The sequence below is a fragment of the Bison bison genome, unplaced genomic scaffold (genome assembly GCF_000754665.1).
Source record: "Bison bison bison isolate TAMUID 2011002044 unplaced genomic scaffold, Bison_UMD1.0 scf7180017864244, whole genome shotgun sequence".
NCBI lineage: Eukaryota > Metazoa > Chordata > Mammalia > Artiodactyla > Bovidae > Bison > Bison bison.
This window is the reverse complement of record NW_011494816.1, coordinates 3,428,916-3,450,057: the sequence shown is the minus strand read 5'-3', so window position 1 is coordinate 3,450,057 and position 21,142 is coordinate 3,428,916. Positions and strand designations below refer to the sequence as shown.

The following is a 21,142-nucleotide window of genomic DNA, read 5'->3' as shown; positions in this document are numbered from 1 at the left end:
ATCTTGAAAAACTCAAAGGCTCAGTCCCTGTAAGTTTTATTTGTCCCTGTCCACTTCTTTGTTGATCTAGCCAGTCCCTTAAATACAGTTTCCTGATGTCTTCCAGATATCTTCCTTCAACCTGACTCTTCCTTGTTTTATAGACTTGAGCGTCTTTTTAAAAAATTAATTAATTTTTTTATTTATTGATTTTGTTTGCCATGCCATATGGCTTGCAGGAGGATTTCAGTTCCCTGACCATGGATTGAACCCATGCCATGGCAGTGAAAGCCTGGAATCCTAACTACCAGGCCGCCAGAGAAGCCCTCAACTTGAGTTTCTTGTTCCTTACTTGACATCTCCAGTTTTTTTAGGCATCTTAAGCTTAGCATGTTCAATTCTGAACTCCTGATCTTCCCTCAGAATTTCCTCTTGCAGTCTTCCCTAAATTAATGGCAGTGCCATCCTTCCATTTACTAGGCCCAAAACTTTGGAGTTGTCTTTAAGTCTTCTTCCATATCCTGAGTTGAACCTGTTGTTCTGTGTTCTGCTGGCTCTACCTATCTAGAACCCAGCCACCTCTCAACCCTAGGGCCAGTCTTGGTCTGAGGTAATCTTGGATTTGTGCGGTGGTCTCCTAACTGGTCTTTGTTGGCAGCCTTTCCCCCATCCATTTATTCTCAACACAGCAGCCCAAGTGATCCTGTTAAAACTAAGTAAAATCATGTCACTCTTCTGCTCAAAATTCTCCAAAGATCTTTCATCCCAATCAGAACGATACCTGAAGTCTTCTGTACCCTGTGTTCTCCTTAACCCACTCCCTGTTTTAACCTTTCTTCTTACACCTCTCCCTTTTCAGCCACACTGTCCTTAATTAATGCTCCTTGAAATTGTCTGGCTTGCTAACATGCTGCAACTACACAGCCATTGAACCAGCTGTTCTAAGTGCCTGTAGAGCTCTAGGCTCTTTCCTGGATACTCCCATGGTTTTCTCTCTCTTTTCAGTAAGAACTCTCCCAAGTATCCAGTATTAAGTGGCACTTGCCAGTACTCCTAATCATCCTTCATGCCTTATTTTTCTATATAGCACTTATCAGTGTCTAACATTTAATGTATTTTACTTTTTCCCCTCCCCCTCTGCACACAAGAATATGAGTTCTGTGGGGGAAGATTGTTCAGTACTGAATAAACCGAATACTAACACAAAGCCTGGTACACATTAGATGCTCATTGCTACACGAATGAGTGAAGGTTCATGGTTCATGATTTGTAGACCCATAGGCCTGGAAGGTGGATGCTAGCTTCTCCACACAAGGGAACTACAGCTAATTAGAAGGACAAATATTTGTATCTTACCTGCAGCCATGAAATTAAAAGATACCCTCTCCTTGGAGGAAAGTTATGACCAACCTAGATAGCATATTAATAAGCACAGATATTACTTTGTCAACTAAAGTCCATCTAGTCAAGGCTATGGTTTTTCCAGTAGTCATGTATGGATGTGAGAGTTGGACTATAAAGAAAGCTGAGTGCCAAAGAATTGATGCTTTTGAACTGTGGTGTTGGAGAAGACTCTTGAGAGCCCCTTGGACTGCAAGGAGATCCGACCAGTGAATCCTAAAGGAGATCAGTCCTGGGTGTTCATTGGAAGGACTGATGTTGAGGCTGTAACTCCAGTATTTTTGCCACCTGATGTGAAGAGCTGACTCATTTGAAAAGACCCTGATGATGGGGAAGATTGAAGGCAGGAGGAGAAGGGGATGACAGAGGATGACATGGTTCGATGGCATCACCGACTCAATGGACATGAGTTTGGGTAAACTCCAGAAGTTGGTGATGGACAGGGAGGCCTTGCATGCTGTGGTTCATGGGGTCGAAAAGAGTCAGACACAACTGAGCGACTGAACAGAACTGAGTGACTAAAGATGTTAAGCATCTTTTCAAGTGCTTGTTGGCCATTTGTGAATCTTCTCTAGAGAAATGTCCAGAGCTGGGTGTGGATGATGCCATATAAAAAATACAAAAAATGTGGTGTGGCAGTTCAAAAAAGGGAGTGGTCACATTAGTTCTGATGGGGAATTAAAGAAGGCTACTGGTAGGAACTGGTGTTTTTACTAAGTCTTGACTCAGGATCAGCTTTTTTCAGCTGCTTGGATATGGGAGAAGAAAAAGGAGGGTGGTGGTGGTGGTATAGTTGCTAAGTCATATCTGACTCTTGTAATTCCATGGACTGTAGCTTGCCAGGCTCCTCTGTCCATGGGATTCTCCAGGCAAGAATACTAGAGTGGGTTGCCATTTACTTCTCCAGGGGATCTTCCTGACCCAGGAATTGAACCCAGGTCTCCTGCATTGCAGGTGGATTCTTAACCAACTGAGCTACAAAGGAAGCCCAGAGGGAAGGTAAATAACAGCATATGCTACAGCTCAGAGATGGGAACTGGTAACAGATCAGGAGGTAGTCCTGCTTGCAAGGATACAGTAGGAAGCAAGGTAAAGCAAGAAAGCTGGTTTGGAGTTAGAGCATAGGACACTTATGATCTGAGTGGAGGACAAGGTGGGGAAAATGTGATCAGAGCTGTGCCTTTGGTAAATATGGAAACATTCAGTTGATCTAAGAAAGAAAAGAAAATTTTTATTTGAGCCAAATTGAGGATTATAGCCTGGAAAAGCATCTCAGAAAGCTCTGAGAACTGTTAACACCCATTAGAAATCAATGCACAGTTATCAGTTTTTTGAGACAGAATGCTATACATTACATGACTTATAATTAACAGTTGACACAATCCAGATCTGCTAGAAATGACCCCCTTACAAGATCCAGAGGAAATGTTCTCTTTTAAGTGGTCTTGTTGGAGCTTGGAGAATGCTGCTTTCATGGTTGCCAGTAGGGGAGGCCTGGTAGATGCATAGTGCAGCAGATGCACAATGCACAGTAGAAGGGAGAGAGAAGGCCAACAGAGAAATTTTTTTATATTTAAAATTTTTCTTATCTTACCATTAAGTATGAATTTTATTTCACATGTAGAATGAATCAGTGCTGCTAGAGATTGACTGTAGGTAAAACAGTTATAAAGTTGTTAAATGTCCAGAAAAGAGGTAATTGGTCTTAAACAATAGTAATGGATCAACAGATATTACAGAATTTGAATTGACAGAGCAGAGAAATGGCTCAACTAAAGTGGAAAACCAATTATTTATATCATTGTATGACAAGTGTAAGTTTGCCTTATGTTCAGTAAGATCCTTTGAATATTTGGGAAATTCTCTCTTTGGTATAAAATGAACATGGTTTTAAGAAACCAAACCAACCAACCCTGTTCATTCATTTCTAAAGAAATACGAAGTTTTAAGAAAATCTCATTAGCTTTGAAATTGATATCCAGGGAAATGATTTTGTTAGAGGCTAGCTAATTTATTCAGAATATCCAAATTGAAAACTTTTTATATTTTTTGACAAGGCCATTCGGCTTGTGCAATCTCTGGTTCCCTGACCAGGGACTGAACCTGGACCCAGCAGTGAAAGCGCTGAGTCCTAACTACTGGATCACCAGGAAATTCTTGAAAATATTTTTAATCTGCTCAATGTAAGCAAAATAAGAAATCACTTTAGCCTAATGATTTGGAAGAAATGGCAGATATAATATTTTTTAGAATTGCTGTATATGATTGTATCCATTTCTTTCATGCGACATAAATGTAAATTGTAATTGAGAGCCTAAATTAGTCTGTCTACTGACTTCTCCAAGAAGCAATCTTCTGACTTACTTTATTTGCAAAAACTTATTTTAAAGTATTTGTTGGAAAACCCTGATAGAACTGGTTTGTTTTATTGGGTTGATAAAAGTTAGTGTGAGAGGAATTTTTAATTATTGTTTGGATGCCTCTGGCATTACAGCTATTTATTAAAATATTAACTTTGCAAGAGTTATAAACATAACAGAGTCAAACCAGAGGATGATGGTATCTTGGCATTGTATTGGTACAGTACCTAGAAATAAATTTACCAAGGATATAAAAGACTTGAAACCTTAAAACTATAAAATTTGTTGAAAGAACTTGAAGAAGACCTAAAAAATTTTGTTCTTTTACACAATTTTGGCGTCAGAGTCCCTTGCAATTTCAAATGAACTTGATTGAGTATTGGCTTTCCAGTTCTATAAAAGGCCATTGGAATTTAAAGAAAAAATTTATTATTCTTTTTTTTGGTTGCGCTGGGTCTTCGCTGCTCTGTGCAGGGCTTTCTCTGGTTGTTGTGAGCAGGGGCTACTCTTCACTGTGGTGCACAGGCTTCTCGTTGCAGTGGCTTCTCTTATTGCGGAGCACAGGCTCTAGGCTCACAGGCTTCAGCAGTCGCAGCCTGAGGGCTCATTAGTTGTGGCTCATGGGCTCATAAGCTCAGGCTCTGCAGGCTCCATAGTTATGGCTTAGGGGCTTACTTGCTTTGTGCTATGTATGTGGAATCCTCCCAGACCAGGGACTGAACTGTTTCCCCTGCACTGGCAGGTGGATTCTCATCCACTGGACCACCAGGGAAGTCCCCATTGGAATTCTGATAAGGCTTGTGCTGGATCTGTAGATCACTTTGAGTAGTAGTGATATGCTAACAGCTTTCAATCTTCCAATACATGAACATGAGATGTGGTCTCATGTTCAAAGAACAAAATTGGAGACTTCAAAACTTGTCAGTTTCAAAACTTACTTCAAGGCTATAGTAATCAACAGTGTGGTATTGGCATGAAATAAAATTCATACATTTAACGGCCAGTTGATTTTGACAAGGGTGCCAAGACTATTTAATGGTGAAAGAATAGTCTTCAACAGATGGTACTGGGACAACTGGATATCCACATGTAAAAAGTCCCTTTACTTCAAATCATAAAGTTTAACTCAAAATAGATCAATGACCTGAATATAAGAGCTAAATTCATACAGCTCTTAGAGAAAAACATGAGGGTAAGTTTTCATCACCTTTGATTTAGCAGTGGGTTTTTAGATATGCATAAAAAACAAAAGAAAAAATACATAAATTAGAATTAAGAAAAAGTAAAACCTTTTGTGCATCCAAGGATATTAACAGGAAAGTGGAAAGACAACCAGTACAATGGGAGAAAATACTTACAGTCCATTTATCTGATACAAGGATCTGTTCTCTAGGTCTAGAATAAAGAAATCTTACAATTCAACAACAAAAGACAAACAGTCCAATTTAAAAATGAGCAAAAGATATGAAGAGACATTTCTCCAGAGAAGATACACAAATGGCCGACAAGCATTTGAAAAGATGCTTAACATCTTTAGTCACTCAGTTCAGTTGCTCAGTCGTGTCCGACTCTTTGTGACCCCATGAACCACAGCATGCCAGGACTCCCTGTCCATCACCAACTCCTGGAGTTTACCCAAACTCATGTCCATTGAGTCGGTGATGCCATCCAACCGACTCATCTCATCCTCTGTCATCCCCTTCCCCTCCTGCCCTCAATCTTTCCCAGCATCAAGATCTTTTCAAATGAGTCAGTTCTTCACATCAGGTGGCCAAACTATTGGAGTTTCAGCTTCAACATCAGTCCTTCCAATGAGCACCCAGGACTGATCTCCTTTAGAATGGACTGGTTGGATCTCCTTGCAGTCCAAGGGACTCTCAAGAGTCTTCTCCAACACCACAGTTCAAAAGCATCAGTTCTTCAGCGCTCAGCTTTCTTTATAGTCAAAGCCTTGACTAGATGGACCTTAGTTGACAAAGAATGTCTCTGCTTTTTTTTTTGTCTACTTTTTAATATGCTGTCTAGGTTGGTCATAACTTTCCTTCCAAGGAGTAAGCGTCTTTTAATTTCATGGCTGCAGTCACCATCTGCAGTGATTTTGGAGCCCCCAAAAGTAAAGTCAGTCACTGTTTCCACTGTTTCCCCATCTATTTGCCATGAAGTGATGGGACTGGATACCATGATCTTAGTTTTCTGAGTGTTGAGCTTTAAGCCAACTTTTTCACTCTCCTCTTTCACTTTCATCAAGAGGCTCTTTAGGTCTTCTTACCTTTCTGCCATGAGGGTGGTATCATCTGCATATCTGAGGTTATTGATACTTCTCCCGGCAATCTTGATTCCAGCTTGTGCTTCATCCAGCCCAGTGTTTCTCATGATGTACTCGGCGTATAAGTTAAATAAGCAGGGTGACAATATACAGCCTTAACGTACTCCTTTTCCTATTTGGAACCAGTCTGTTCCATGTCCAGTTCTAACTATTGCTTCCTGATCTGCATACAGGTTTCTCAAGAAGCAGGTCAGGTCTGGTATTCCCATCTCTTTCAGAATTTTCCACAGTTTATTGTGATCCACACAGTCAAAGGCTTTGGCATAGTCAACAAAGCAGAAATAGATGTTTTTCTGGAACTCTTTTGCTTTTTTGATGATCCAGTGGATGTAAGCAATTTGATCTCTGATTCCTCTGCCTTTTCTAAAACCAGCTTGAACATCTGGAAGTTCACGGTTCACATATTGCTGAAGCCTGGCTTGGAGAATTTTGAGCATTACTTTACTAGCATGTGAGATGAGTGCAATTGTGTGGCAGTTTGAGCATTCTTTGGCATTGCCTTTCTTTGGGATTGGAATGAAAACTGACCTTTTCCAGTCCTGTGGCCACTACTGAGTTTTCCAAATGTGGTGGCATATTGAGTGCAGCACTTTCACAGCATCATCTTTTAGTATTTGAAATAGCTCAACTGGAATGCCATCACCTCTATTAGGTTTGTTCGTAGTGATGCTTCCTAAGGCCCACTTGACTTCACATTCCAGGATGTCTGGCTGTAGGTGAGTGATCACACCATTGTGATCAGTTGGTCATGAAGATCTTTTTTATACAGTTCTGTGTATTTTTGCCACCTCTTCTTAATATCTTATGCTTCTGTTAAGTCCATACCACTTCTGTCCTTTATTGACTAGATACAAGATGGTGGCTGATGAGTTTTTCCATGTGAGGTTCAGAATTATCACCTTAAAATCTCTTGATAAGAATAAAGCAAAATATTAGTTATTACATTGAAGATATCAAACATAAGTTAGTAAAACTAAGAAATAATGGAGTTCGTATATTTATAGAGGAAAGCACTCCTTTGTATGGATGTGGAAAAAGAAGGCATATACACTTAAATATAGGATATTCTTTTGACTTAGAATTTCAGTGTATATATACTCTCAGAGAATGCATTGGATAGAAGAAACTACTGTAATTAGGTAAACTAATTTTAGTTACTTGAGTTCAGTGCAGCAGTAAAAAAGACAAAATAAATGCAAAATGTGTCATATGCTTGGGTTATAACACAAATCACCTGTAAATTATAGAGAAAATTTTTGTGTATGTTGAACTTTTACTAATGGTGACTGATTTTTGACTTTGTCTTCATTCTTTAGTAGCTCCTTTGTCGCTTTAATAAATAATATTCTCTTTTGTCTTTGAGAAGGTGAATGAGCTGTGTTGTGTCACACACACCAAAAAGTGCCCGTTCTTGGCAGAATGAGAAAGATAGCCCTCTTTTTTGATTGCAGATGATAAAAGCCATGAACAAGTCCAATGAGCACGTCCTGGCAGGAGGTGCCTGTTTCAATGAGAAGGCAGACTCCCATCTCGTGTGTGTACAGAATGATGATGGCAACTATCAGACCCAGGCTATCAGTATTCATAATCAGCCCAGAAAGGGTGAGTGTTTGAGCTTATTGAGGTCATGGAATGGAAGATTGTACTGTAACTGGAGAGTGGATATCTCAACCCCATAAACACTCACTGTCAGAATAGGTGAAAACAATTGATTATATTAACCTTTCGAAGTGCAAGTTTATGTTGACTACTCAGACTTAGAGTTGCAAATGGAACTCTGTTATTGAGGGGAGCAACTTGAAAATACTGCCTCAGGACACTGACCAGGCCAGCATAGGTGTTTGAGGCATCGCCCCCATAGTGAGAATATGTTTAGGTAGATATAGTGCTTTTTGAATGATCATACCCAAAGAGTGTTAATTAACAGATAAACAGGATTCTAAAGGAAGCCTTCCAGGTTCAGTGGTACTCAGAATGTGGTCTCATCACTTAGGAGATTGTTAGACATGAAGATTGTGTCCCGGATCGGCTAAATCAGAGTTTGCATTTTAACACAATTGCAGTGTGATTCAAACACACATTAGAATTTAAGAAGTGCTGCTCAACATTAGAATTTAAGGCACTGCTTAACATGCCATTTCCTAAAATGTCTTACCAGTGTCTATGGTTTTTAAAATATTCACATAAATAAATAAAATTTTTGCTTATTATTTTAGACTGAGAAACCTTGTATTAAAAAAGTTTAAGCAGATTTCTTTGCTGCAGGACTTTTCGGAGCCTTTAGCATTTTTTTTTTTTTTTAAAGGAAGATAGTGCCTAGACCTTCTAAAATTTATTTGACCATAAATCTTTTTCCTCTCAGAATATCTCCTAAAACTAGCTTTCTTTAGTATGCTTCATTAAGCACTTCTCTAGTAGACATATATTTCTGTCTTCGAGGTATATTTTTAAAATCAGTTGTTTAGTAAAGGCATAAAAGGTACTGAGCACATGTATATTCAAATATAATATCTAAAACAGGTAGGTGACAAGTCTACTATGCTCCCTATTAGTCAAATCATATCTATAATATTTTAATAAGTTCTGGGTATCATTAATGTAGTTGGTGATATCCACTGATAAAACTAGAAGGTCTTCAAAGGATGATTCAAGGCCTGTGAGAAGTTTGAAAACTAGGTCACAGGAAGATCTCTTGAATAAAATATAAATGTTTAACCTAAAAAAGTATAGATTGAAAGAGGGTGAAAAATAGGTATCTCTATTTTTAAGATTCTCTATTATGTGGAAATAATATTCAACTTACTCTCTATAGCTATAAAAGACCAAAACCAGCACCAGTGGGTGGAGGCTACAAGGATCTAGATATGGGCTCTGTTTGAGAGCACACTCTGTAACACTGAGAGCTATCCAGAAATAGAAATGGTTGCCTTGTGCTATTGTGGGCTCCCTGTCAGTAAGAGTCTTTGACAAAGGCTGGATGACCTACCCATTAGAGATGCTCTAGGGCCAGTGGGTAGGAAGTTGGAATATCTTAGTCCAATGTAAGATGTGGAGAAATAAAACAGTGTAGTGCAGTTTTATAAAGCAAAATGTAATTAAATGCCCTTTCTTTTACGAAGAGGTATTCATATTTTAAATAGGTGTTTGTTTTTCTAAAAGCTCCACTTTGTAAATAAAATAGTTGGCAATCATATCTCCATATTCAAAATATATTTGCTCTTAAAAAAAAGCAATGAATCAGATCTGGGGTCAGCAAACTTCTTCTGTGAATGGCTATATGATAAATATTTTAGGCTTTGCAAACCTGTGGTCTTTGTTGCCAGCACTTTGGCATCACACTTCAAAAACTGCCATAGACAATATATAAGTGAATGAATATGGCTGTGTTCCAATTAAATTTTATTTACAAAAACAAGCTGCAGACCAAACCTTAGTCTTGACTAGTAAGATTTCCTTGCTTCTTGACTGAAGGAAGCTCAAAACAAAATGGAAGCATGTATCTTAAAACCTCATTCTCTAAGCTCTCATTAGCATCTGAGTTATTGGTTACTTGTATATGGTAGTGTATAGAGTAAGTGTTTTTTATTTTCTGTATGATGGTTTGAGTTCCCAACTACCAACTATTTCATTATTATTTTCAGTCCCTCCATCTCAAAGTCTTTCTTCACTAACATATTTCTATTGCTATTTTAGTGACTGGTGCCAGTTTCTTTGTGTTCAGTGGCGCTCTGAAATCCTCTTCAGGATATCTTGCCAAGTCCAGTATTGTGGAAGGTAAAGAATGGGTTATTTACTGCATGAACAAGTTCAGTCTTAATTATACAACTGAAAAACAGGGGACATTAAAGGAAAACTTGACACTTTTGCCATAGACTTCAGACTCCACAGAAGTTATTTATTCAATAGCATCTCACTGTACAGCTAATTAAGACTGTCATAAGGGTGCTTAACTCTCCAAAGAAAGGAGTAAGTGGTAGAGATGCCATGGGACACTGACATAAAGTTAAGAGATGGCTTTTCAGAGCTCTGGAATAAGGTATCCAAGGGGCCGTAGACTGAGTTCAGAAACATCACTGGGTGCAAATCTATAAATAAGTAGATGACGTTCACGTATAAGTGAACTTATAAGTTTATTTTATTGAAGTATAGTTGATTTATTATGTTAATTTCTACTGTACAGCAATGTAATACATATATATATATGAGAAAGCAATGGCCACCTACTCCAGTACTCTTGCCTGGAAAATCCCATGGACGGAGGAGCCTGGAAGGCTGCAGTCCATGGCGTTGCTGAGGGTCGGACACGACTGAGCGACTTCACTTTCACTTTTCACTTTCATGCATTAGAGAAGGAAATAGCAACCCACTCCAGTGTTCTTGCCTGGAGAATCCCAGGGATGGGGGAGTCTGGTGGGCTGCTGTCTATGGGGTCGCACAGAGTCGGACACGACTGAAGTGACTTAGCAGCAGCATATATACACACACACACACACACACACACACACACATTCTTTTTCATATTCTTCTCCATTATGGTTTATCACTGGGTATTTTCTTCCTCAACTATTCTCACTGTATTTTGATCTAGTTACTCTTGTTGTGTAACAAGTTAACCAGAATTTAATGGCTTAAAGCAACTATTTTATCACCCTCACTGATTGCCCTTCATAGGGCAATGCAGGAATGGCTTGATCTTGCTCAGTGATGTCTGGGGCCTCAGTTGGGATGACTTGAAGGTTGGTGGTTACTTGATGGCCAGGAGCTAGAATTATCTGAAAGTTTGTTGACTCACATGTCTGGGGCCGGTTTTGGGATGATTTAAAGACTAGGAAAGATGACTGGAGTCCTTAACAATGGACTGTTTAGCATGTGGCCTTGGGCTAGTTGGGCTTCTTATATGGTGGCTTAGAACTCCAACCACAAGTGTTCCAGCACAAGGCCAAAGCCGCATTGGTTTTATGCGGCTTGAAAATCACACAGTCGCATCCATCATCCTCTGGTGGTGGAAGTGGTCATAAGTCTGCTGGGGGGAGAGGAGTTAGACTCCATTTCTTAAGGGGGAAAAGGAAAGGCAGCATTGTAGAAAAGCATGTGAGACAGGAGATGTTATGATTATCTTTGGAAAGTGCAGTCTGCATACGGAATGACAGATTTTCATTTCCACTCCAGTGCCCTAAGAGCAGTTCTTCCTGAGGGTGGATTCCTTTGTGTTAATTGAAATACATAGATAAACTTAATGTGTGTTAACAGAGATTGACTTTGATCTCCTTTATTGCCAAACTCAAAACAGCAAGTGAAGAGCAAAGTATGCTAATATTTCGCAACTTAATTTCACAACTCAAAGCAGAAATATTCTATTAAGAAATTAAGAAGTCTAGGAGTTAGTCATTCTGCTTCCTCATCAAGAAATCTAGGCGTTAAATGACTGATTAATGCCTTTGTAATCAAATATTGACTACCTTTAAAATGTGTCTTTACAAGATGCTTAAAAAGTACCCCTTAAATGTCAGAATGATAAACTGAACTGAAAGAAATCCTTACAAATGCAAAGCAATGTATTTAGAAAGTTACATGTATGCCTTTGGTGGGAATTTCTCAGGTCTTACATTTTGCCACGTGTGTCAGTAGAGCAGTTAGCTACCTATTTATGAAAATTTTCCTGATGCTCTTTAGAAATTATTTCAGTTGACAAAATTATGTGTCAGAGAAGCAGGATAATTGCTCAGCATCTGATAGCTTACTCCCTCAATTTCAGTATTTTCCTTTAACTTAGGTGGTAGCCCCCAAATAGTTATCATCTGTTGGCTCATGGTAGCCCATGTAAAACATACATGGTAGATTTGCTTTATTGCCAGTCAATAAATGGAATTACTCCCCAGTTCACTCCTGTTGTTTATTTAGTGATTTATTTAACAAGCACTGGCATTCACTGTATGCAGTCATAGTAAGGTGAGTGATACGAACAAATGAATATGATTAGAGCATGATGCAACAGTGGAAACACAAACAAAATGCTCTGTGTGTCCAAAAGAGGGATGTGACCATGTGTAAGTTTTCCTTTTGAGCAGTCTCAGGACAAACTTAGTTGTGCCTGAAGTGAAATCAACAGGCAGGTGTTTTAAGCAGAATCCATCTTGGCATTTGCTTCTCGTAACACTTTCAGTAAGTAAGAGGTTGAGCTCAAAGGACAAAACCTCTTTGTATCTGTCAGCTTTAGAGAACAGAAGTTTCACGTTTAATCCTAGAGGGATTTGCTAGATGCCAGGTACAGAGTTTCATCTGCCCCTCTCCCTGGCTTTGCATTGTTTCCATCTGTGTTGTCTTGGTGCTGATTCTCAGATGGCGTTATGGTCCAGATCACTGCAGAGAACATGGATGCCCTGAGGCAGGCGCTGCGGGAGATGAAGGACTTCACCATCACCTGTGGCAAGGCAGAGGCCGAGGACCCGCAGGAGCAAATCCACATCCAGTGGGTGGATGATGACAAGGACGTCAACAAGGGGTGAATGCAGCAAACGTTCCCTCAGTGGTGTTTCGTTATGGGCTGGCCTCTGGGTTTTGTCTAGACTGGCCTTTTATTACTCTCCTGAAACCCCTGCCTAAGAGAACGGACTGCTTTGTATTATAACATGGACTTTTAAATTTCTGGTTTCTTGGCTTAATTTCTGAAAGAGTTTCTATGCATATTTTTGAAGGGAAGGGGAAGAAAGCAGCTGATGAAACACAACAGTCCCTCTAAAGTTACTGAGATAATAGTAAAACCTAAGCCTTTTTGGTTTACAAAACACTTTTGCTAATATTGTTTCATTTGATATAACAACTACAGATGAGCAAATAAACACCAAAAGGATAAATGACTCCACAAAGCTTGGAAGTGGCTGGGCTAGGACTTAAAGCCACCTCCTTGGGCTTCAAATCCTATGTTCATCTCTAGAATATGGCACCTATGTTCTGAGGGTTCAAGCCAAAACCTTGGAGTCCTCTTTGACACTTTGCCTCACACCCTACACCTTAATCCAGCAGTAGAGCCTGTTAGCTTTCTTTTTAAACATGTCCAGAAGTGTACTACTGCTCCCTGCTTCTCCTGCCATCGTTTGGTCTGCATTATTGCAGTAGGCTTCAGATTTGTTTTCTTATTTCTAGTCTTGGCCTCCTCCCTCCTCCTAGCCTAGTCAGTTTCCAGTACAGCAGCCAGAGCAATGTCACTTCTTGCTCAAAACTCACCACTGACTTTCAGGGTCATTCAGGGTAAAAGCCAAAGTCTGTTACAACTTACAAGCCTTACACAATCCCCTGCCCACTCTCTTATTTCTCAGAAACAGTATCAGTTTCTTGTGTGAATATATCAGCCTTCTTCTGCCCTCAGACCTTTGTACCTTCACTTTCTCAACAAAGGCTTCCCTGGCCAGCCTACTACATTGTAAGCCTCTCATGTACATTTCTTCCGTCCTCCACCAAATACTTCATACCCCCCTTCCCGGCATTATATTTAAGGGTACCTATAACTCACTAACATATATTTTTACTTATTTATTATATTGGCCCTGGAATGTAAGATCCACGAGGGCAGGAATTTTTGCTGGTTTGGTCACTGCTGTGTCATCAGCACCTAAAACACTGTATGGCACCTAATAGGGTCTTTAAAAACTGATTAATTGAATAAATATGTCAGACTTCATTGTATTAAGCCTTCTCCCATTCATCCTTCAGGTAATAATTCTATACGTGGGCTTCGGAAAAGACAAAAATGAATTTATGGTCCTTAGTGACAGGTGACTCAGTCTAGTTTTGAAGATAGTTATAATAAGGGCACCAAAGTATGCAAGATGCTCATAGAACACTCTATAGGAGACAGTAAAGATAAAAGAGAAATGAGGAACTCGGTAGAGGTGGTAGGGCAGGATTCAGGAATGACTTCCTAGAGGAATGGCTGCCTCTGGAGCTGAGTCTGGTAAGATGGTAGACATCTGCCGCCCAGCTGTGGCAGAGTGGGCCTGCCAGTATGAGGGAACGGCAGGAGCGAAGGCAGATAGAGGGCGCTTCCAGCATGGCATACCAGATTTTTTTAAATGAATGTTATTGAACAAACAGAAGCAATATCTAAATCAATGAGTATGTTTGTCTGCTTTATAAATAACACTTTATCTTCCCATACTTCCTGGAAAATTTAATTTCAAAATCAATTTGTGTTTAATTCTCTTATAGTCGGTTGTTAGGTTGATGGTGTGAACTGATATGAGCAAGCATCTGTATTATCACAATAAATTCTATGGTTATTAGGACAAAAAATTGGTAATCTGACAATCTGATGCCATATGGTATTGGTAGCTAACAACAAGTAGGTTGTCCCTTCCTACAACAGTGGCAGCATCTTCGAAAAAAGAACAAGAGCTCATCAGGGAAAACTCTCAAACCCAGGAGTTTACTGTATAGTGTGTAGACAGAATGTTTTCTAGCTTGTCCCACAATGTCAGGGTATCCTTTCTCAAGAGAGTTCTTATCAACTAAGGCTGCTCTAGTTTTTATACTGTCTGATGAGTTAGAAATTAAACTTAACAGTGTTTAAATAATTTTAATTCAGTCAAATGTAGCATGTCCCTGATAGTCAACTTTAGGCTAAATCTGATCTTTTATACATAGAGATTCAAAAACAAAAACAGGTTTGAAAGTTGTTAGGAAAAGTTCACAACAATTACTTTGACTCCTCCTCAGAATGAGTGTGTTCATCCACATATTTATACTTGCTATATTTTGGAGAACACGACCATAAAATGTGGCCTTTCGATTCAGGAACCTAGGAGTGCTATGCAGCACTGAAGGCAACTTGTTTCAATAGATAATATAGATGCACGTTCATCAGTTCATACCAGCACTGTCATAATTAACATACTTGGTCAAATAATTCCTTTAGTCTGTAAACACTAAACTCCTACGTTGTGTCAGACCGTGAATGTTGCACATGGAAATGAGTATATCATGTACCTGCCCCTTCGGAAGTTTGTGAGGCAGATACACGAACATATGGAGAGTATGATGTGATGGGTGTGGTGGTGGAGCAGGGGCGAGCAGGGCTGGGTGCGGGTCTGTGCAGTCACTGGAGGAACACGAGAGGAAGAGAGCAGACTTGGAAACGTTTTTGTTAAATAACCAGCTTCTGCCATCAGGACTCCTTTTTCGTACGTGTGTCCTCAGAATTATTTCAGTGCACAGGCCCCTCCCTGAGAGCTCTGTTCGTGTACATTTTGGGGCAGTGGCTTCTTCTTTGTGATGTTTTGCATAGGTGTTTTCAGCAAGGCACCCAGTGTATGATAAGAGAGAAGTAGTTCTTCTAAGAGCTGCTTCCATCTCTCTCCTTTGTTTCTGTTTTAGTGTCCTAAGTCCCATAGATGGGAAGTCCATGGAGTCTATAACAAGTGTGAAGATATTCCACGGATCAGAGTATAAAGCGAATGGAAAGGTCATCAGATGGACTGAGGTAAGGAAATGGGAACTTGGCATCCTTGATCCCCACTTAGAAGACAACTTTTTACTTGGCCCAGAGACATTCTGGACTGATTCTGGGGCATAAAGGGGGAAATCTCTGTTACCTTCTATGCTCCAGTTCCCTCTGGTCTGTCTAAGCTCACTGGGAGGAAGTGCACCCAGTGTGGCCTGCAGCAGTCTGACAGCTCCGCCCCATGAACTAGCTTTTAGAGATTTGTTCACACTGGACCTCAAGAAGGGTGCATACTGTTTTTGCTGGATTCTTCAGAAAGCTAGGCTGGTTATGTTGCACTCAGTTATAACTTAGATAACACTGTCTTTTAAAAATAGACTTATCTCACAAATAAGAAAACGAAAGTTCAGAAACTAACTTGTCCAGGATTACATGGCAAATAAGCACTGGCAAAGTCCGGATTCAAAGCAGATGTGGCTGACTCCTGTTTTCTACTATATTGTTTCTTAGAGCTGTGTTAGAGGCTTACCCAGGGATGAGAGGAGCCAGGCAGGGACCTTGTATATGTGTATGTGCGTGTGTGCTAATTTGCTTCAGTTGTGTCTGATTCTTGCAACCCTCTGGACTGTAGCCCACCAGGCCCCTCTGTTCTTGAGATTCTCTAGAATCTCACGTGAGATTCTCCAAGAATACTGGAGTGGATTGCCATGCCCTCCTCTAGGGTATCTTCCCAACTCAAGGACTGAACCTTTGTCTCCTCTGTCTCCTGCATGGGCAGACAGGTTCTTTACCACTAGCGCCACCTGGGAAGCGCATCAAACAAATCAGAAAGTTTATTTTTTGAGAATAAACAGGTAGGTCCTGGATCTCTTGATTTCTTTTGAAACTCATTTATCAGTTCAGTTCAGTTCAGTTCAGTCGCTCAGTCGTGTCCGACTCTTTGCGACCCCATGAATTGCAGCACACCAGGCCTCCCTGTCCATCACCAACTCCTGGAGTTCACTCAGACAATCGTCCATCGAGTCGGTGATGCCATCCAGCCATCTCATCCTCTGTCGTCCCCTTCTCCTCCTGCCCCCAATCCCTCCCAGCATCAGAGTCTTTTCCAATGAGTCAACTCTTCATATGAGGTGGCCAAAGTACTGGAGTTTCAGCTTTAGCATCATTCTGTCCAAATCTCCTTGCAATCCAAAGAGACTCTCAAGAGTCTTCTCCAACACCACAGTTCAAAAAGCATAAATTCTTCGGCGCTCAGCTTCTCACAGTCCAAACTCTTACATCCGTACATGACCACTGGAGAAAACCATAGCCTTGACTAGATGGACCTTTGTTGGCAAAATGTCTCTGCTTTTCAATATGCTATCTAGGTTGGTCATAACTTTCCTTCCAAGGAGTAAGCGTCTTTTAATTTCATGGCTGCAATCACCATCTGCAGTGATTTTGGAGCCCCCCAAAATAAAATCATCCATTGTTTCCACTGTTTCCCCATCTATTTGCCATGAAGTGATGGGACCAGATGCCATGATCTTAGTTTTCTAAATGTTGAGCTTTAAGCCAACTTTTTCACTCTCCTCTTTCACTTTCATCAAGACGCTCTTTAGTCCTTCTTACCTTTCTGCAATAAGGGTGGTGTCCTCTACATATCTGAGGTTATTGATATTTCTCCTGGCAATCTTGATTCCAGCTTGTGCTTCCTCCAGCCCACCGTTTCTCATGATGTACTCTACATAGAAGTTAAATAAGCAGGGTGACGATATACAGCCTTGACGTACTCCTTTTCCTATTTGGAACCAGTCTGTTGTTCCATGTCCAGTTCTAACTGTTGCTTCCTGACCTGCATATAGGTTTCTCAAGAGGTAGGTCAGGTGGTCTGGTATCCCCATCTCTTGAAGAATATTCCACAGTTTATTGTGATCCACACAGTCAAAGGCTTTTGCATAGTCAATAAAACAGAAACAGATGTTTTTCTGGAACTCTCTTGCTTTTTCCATGATCCAGCGGATGTTGGCAATTTGGTCTCTGGTTCCTCTGCCTTTTCTAAAACCAGCTTGAACATCTGGAACTTCACGGTTCACATATTGCTGAAGCCTGGCTTGGAGAATTTTGAGCATTACTTTACTAGCGTTAAATGTCTTAATTTTTTTTAACTTAAGAAGTTCTGTGACTTCTGCCTTTTCCATTTTACATACAAGGTAAACGAGCCAAGGGAGGATAAGTGCCTAGTAACCAGGGATCGGGGAGCCTGGTGGGCTGCCGTCTGTGGGGTCGCAGAGTCGGACACGACTGAAGCGACTTAGCAGCAGCAGCAGCAACCCAAGTTTTCTAGCTGGTTCCTGGCAACACAGAGGCTAGAAGTTCTTCAGCTGTTGTTCCAAGTGACATCTTTCATACCAGACTTGGTAATTTTATATGCAGCTGAGTGGTTTTATCTGCTTGCTTTGTAATAACCATCTATTTGACATATCTTGAGTAGTCGAGGTCTGAACATGTGAATGACTTTATTGCTTACAGAGTAGTTTGACCTCTGTTCCCTCTTTTTTGCTCTCAGGGCACTAATGCCCTGAGATAGGGAGATGAGAAATGAGAAATTACATAATGAGAAAACAGTCTGAGAGAGGCCAGGTGACTCTGTGACTTGTCTAATGCTGGTTGCTGGCAGAGCAGGGACCAGAGGTCTCCTGACTCCCACTTAAGAGTTCTGTCTGTCACTTCACACTGCCATTTTCACTAATGCATCGGGCACCAGGCTTCAGAGCTACCCCTTTGCAGATTCTTAATATAAGCTAATGCTTATATTAAGTCATAAGCCAAGTATTGGTATAGAGAAGCACTGTAGATTTACATGTCTATATCTTTTATGTTTTGCTTTTTTAAAAATTTTAAATGTATTTTTTATTTGAAGGATAATTGCTTTACAGAATTGTGTTGGTTTCTGCCAAACATCAACATGAATCAGCCTATGTTTTGCTTTTATATCATTTACACGATAACCAGAGAAGGTAGGTGCTTCCCATTTTACAGAGGCAAATCGGCATTAAGAAGCCAGAGGACTTGCTCATGACCCTCCTCTGTGTGATAGGACTCAGGTCTCAGTTCCAGATCTGCTGTGCTTCCGCCTGCGCCAGCACGGTGTTCAGTTCACAGACAGTGACACAGCTCTGACCTCAGCAGTCGCAGAGCCACGTGGTAGGAAGAGCTCTGTGATGAGAAGCAAAAGACGCAGATTCTCACCTGTGCCCTGAGCAAGTGCCCGCCCTCCTATGAGTGAGCAGTAATATGCAGGTGTTGGGTAATGTGATCTATAAGGACTGTTCTCTTAGATTCTAAGATCATTTCCTTTAGAAAGTTGTCCACATATTAGGGAGTCCTTTTAGAAGTACACAGTGTAAAATGTAAGCCTCTCCCGGTTCTGAACAGAATGTACCATTACGACTGCGGCCGTGGCTTTTAGGGAGATCAGTAAGTGGTAGCTACCATCCTGTGGATGCAGAGACTGTGAGAGGCAGAGGCTGTTTCTTCGATGTGAGATGTCAGTGCCCTGCTTTTCTTGGTGTCCATGTGTCTGGTCTTCCCGCACGTCTCAGGGAGTCAGGGTACGCATACCCATGAGCTGGTGCACTCATTTCTTCCCACAGACCCTGGACACAAGCTTAAAAGTCTCTTTGGTTTGGGGAACAGGTGTTTTTCCTAGAAAATGATGACCAGCACAATTGCCTGAGTGATCCTGCAGATCACAGCCGACTAACGGAGCATGTTGCCAAGGCCTTTTGTCTTGCTCTGTGTCCCCACCTGAAGCTTCTGAAGGAAGATGGAATGACAAAACTGGGACTTCGTGTGACACTTGACTCAGATCAGGTAAGAATCTCAGCCTTTGAAGCAGGTCTTGGGCAGTGTCTGTTTTCTGACACATGAGTTTTCTTCCTGCAACCCAGAGTACAAGTCTCTGCACCTTGGGCCTGACCGGATATAGTCTTTGGCCTTCCCTCTGTTGGTAATACAGCTGGATGTGCTGCTTGGTCTGTCTCTGACCCATGTGAACTCTGGCTTCCTCGCCTGAATGTCTTGCAGGGACCTTTCTTTTTGGTGTGGGGTAAGAAGTGTGAGGACCTGCCGCCCCTGTGTGAATGACGTAGGGGCCACCCTGCCTCCTTTAGAGAGCAGGTCCCAGGCTGTCCCGTCTCCTGTTGTTTTCTTGGTCCAACTACAGCAGGCTTCCGCTGGTCTCTGCAGTTCCACTTCTTGTGTTTTTTACTGCCGACATTGCCATGCTAGTTCTGGATGTGACTTGAACCATTTCCCCAGTAGTTTTCCTGTCAGTGCGGCTCTCCTGTGGCCGGACTTCCCTCCCTGTCTTACTTATTAACCTTTTTGTGCGCTCTGTGTAGTCACAGTCCAGTCTGAGTGCAGCCTGCCCTCACTTCCTTGTCCCAGTGCCTCTTTCATATGGCCAAGCACTCTCATCTCTCTACATTTCTTTTGGATTTTATTTTTTATTGTTTTGGGGCGGCATGTGGGATCTTAGTTCCCTGGCCAGGGATCGACCTGGGGTTCTCTGCATTTGCAGTGCAGATCTGTAGCCACTGGACAGCCAGGGAAGTCGCTCTTTTGGATTTTAGATCCCTGTGACATGCCCCAGTGCTCCTGCTTTGATGCAGTTATGTTATTATCAGGGAAAATGTGAAAGGTCGTATGTTTAGCTCCATTTCTTGACTAGTCATCAATCAACAGATAGTTATTTTCTACTTACGGTCTTGCCCAATGCTTTACTAAGCATGTCAGGGTAATACAAATGAGTATTACAGTCCTTTCCCAAATGGTACTGATAATCTGACTGGAGAGAGAATTACTTCACATAAAATAAGACCAGCACTTTTTTTCTACTAAATATCTGGGGCCCTTGAGGGCAGGAGCCCTGTTTACATTCATGCTTGAATTCTTGTGTTTGTAGGTGTTTAAAAAATGGTATATGGAGAAATGGACGGAAGGACAGGTGTTCAGTTCCTGCTGTGTTAGGGAGTTTACCCAGTATATTTCTCATTTTAACTTCCACACCCAAAGGTTTATGTACTGTTGCTGACATTCCACACCTCTCTGTGCCCCAGCCTCCCTTCCTGGGAAACTGAGACCACAGCAGGTTAATGGTCTTGCCCAACATCTCACAGCTACCAGGTGCTAGGGGCAGGATGAACATATGATAGGACGATACGTGACAGTTCTAAGGAAGAGAAGTTTGTGTTTACTGCCAGCGTCTAGCCCCTGGCCAGAAAGGACATCTCCTTTCCTGCTCAGCCTCCTTGGCCCTCAGCCTTCTGGAGAGATCTTCTCTGTCCAGTAACCTGTCATCCCCTTCTTTCCACGGTGTAGGTTGGCTATCAAGCAGGGAGCAATGGCCAGCCCCTTCCCTCGCAGTACATGAACGATCTGGACAGCGCTCTGGTGCCGGTGATCCATGGAGGGGCCTGCCAGCTCAGTGAGGGCCCCATCGTCATGGAACTCATCTTTTATATTCTGGAAAACATCGCGTAGACAGAGAGGACTTCATTGTTTTCTGTTCAGACCTGTTGCAACAGCAGTCATACCCAAATCATTTGCACTTTAGAACTGGAAAATTAAGCTTTTGTTAACACTATTAATGGGGGG

The 21,142-nt window shown here is 41.3% G+C and overlaps 1 protein-coding gene across 3 annotated transcripts in view; it reads left to right on the top strand.

The window, feature by feature from the left end:
- The window catches only part of ZFYVE9 (zinc finger, FYVE domain containing 9), a 118,040-nt gene extending 96,904 nt beyond the window's left edge, over positions 1–21,136 (top strand). For all 3 annotated transcript variants that reach the window (XM_010847191.1, XM_010847190.1, XM_010847189.1), the window contains 6 exons: positions 7,518–7,668; positions 9,760–9,840; positions 12,406–12,568; positions 15,436–15,541; positions 19,181–19,357; positions 20,867–21,136. In XM_010847191.1, the coding sequence (XP_010845493.1) occupies positions 7,518–7,668; positions 9,760–9,840; positions 12,406–12,568; positions 15,436–15,541; positions 19,181–19,357; positions 20,867–21,028 (840 nt within the window). In that variant the 3' untranslated portion in view covers positions 21,029–21,136. The remainder of the gene's footprint in view (positions 1–7,517; positions 7,669–9,759; positions 9,841–12,405; positions 12,569–15,435; positions 15,542–19,180; positions 19,358–20,866) is intronic.
- Positions 21,137–21,142: the final 6 nt, after the last annotated feature.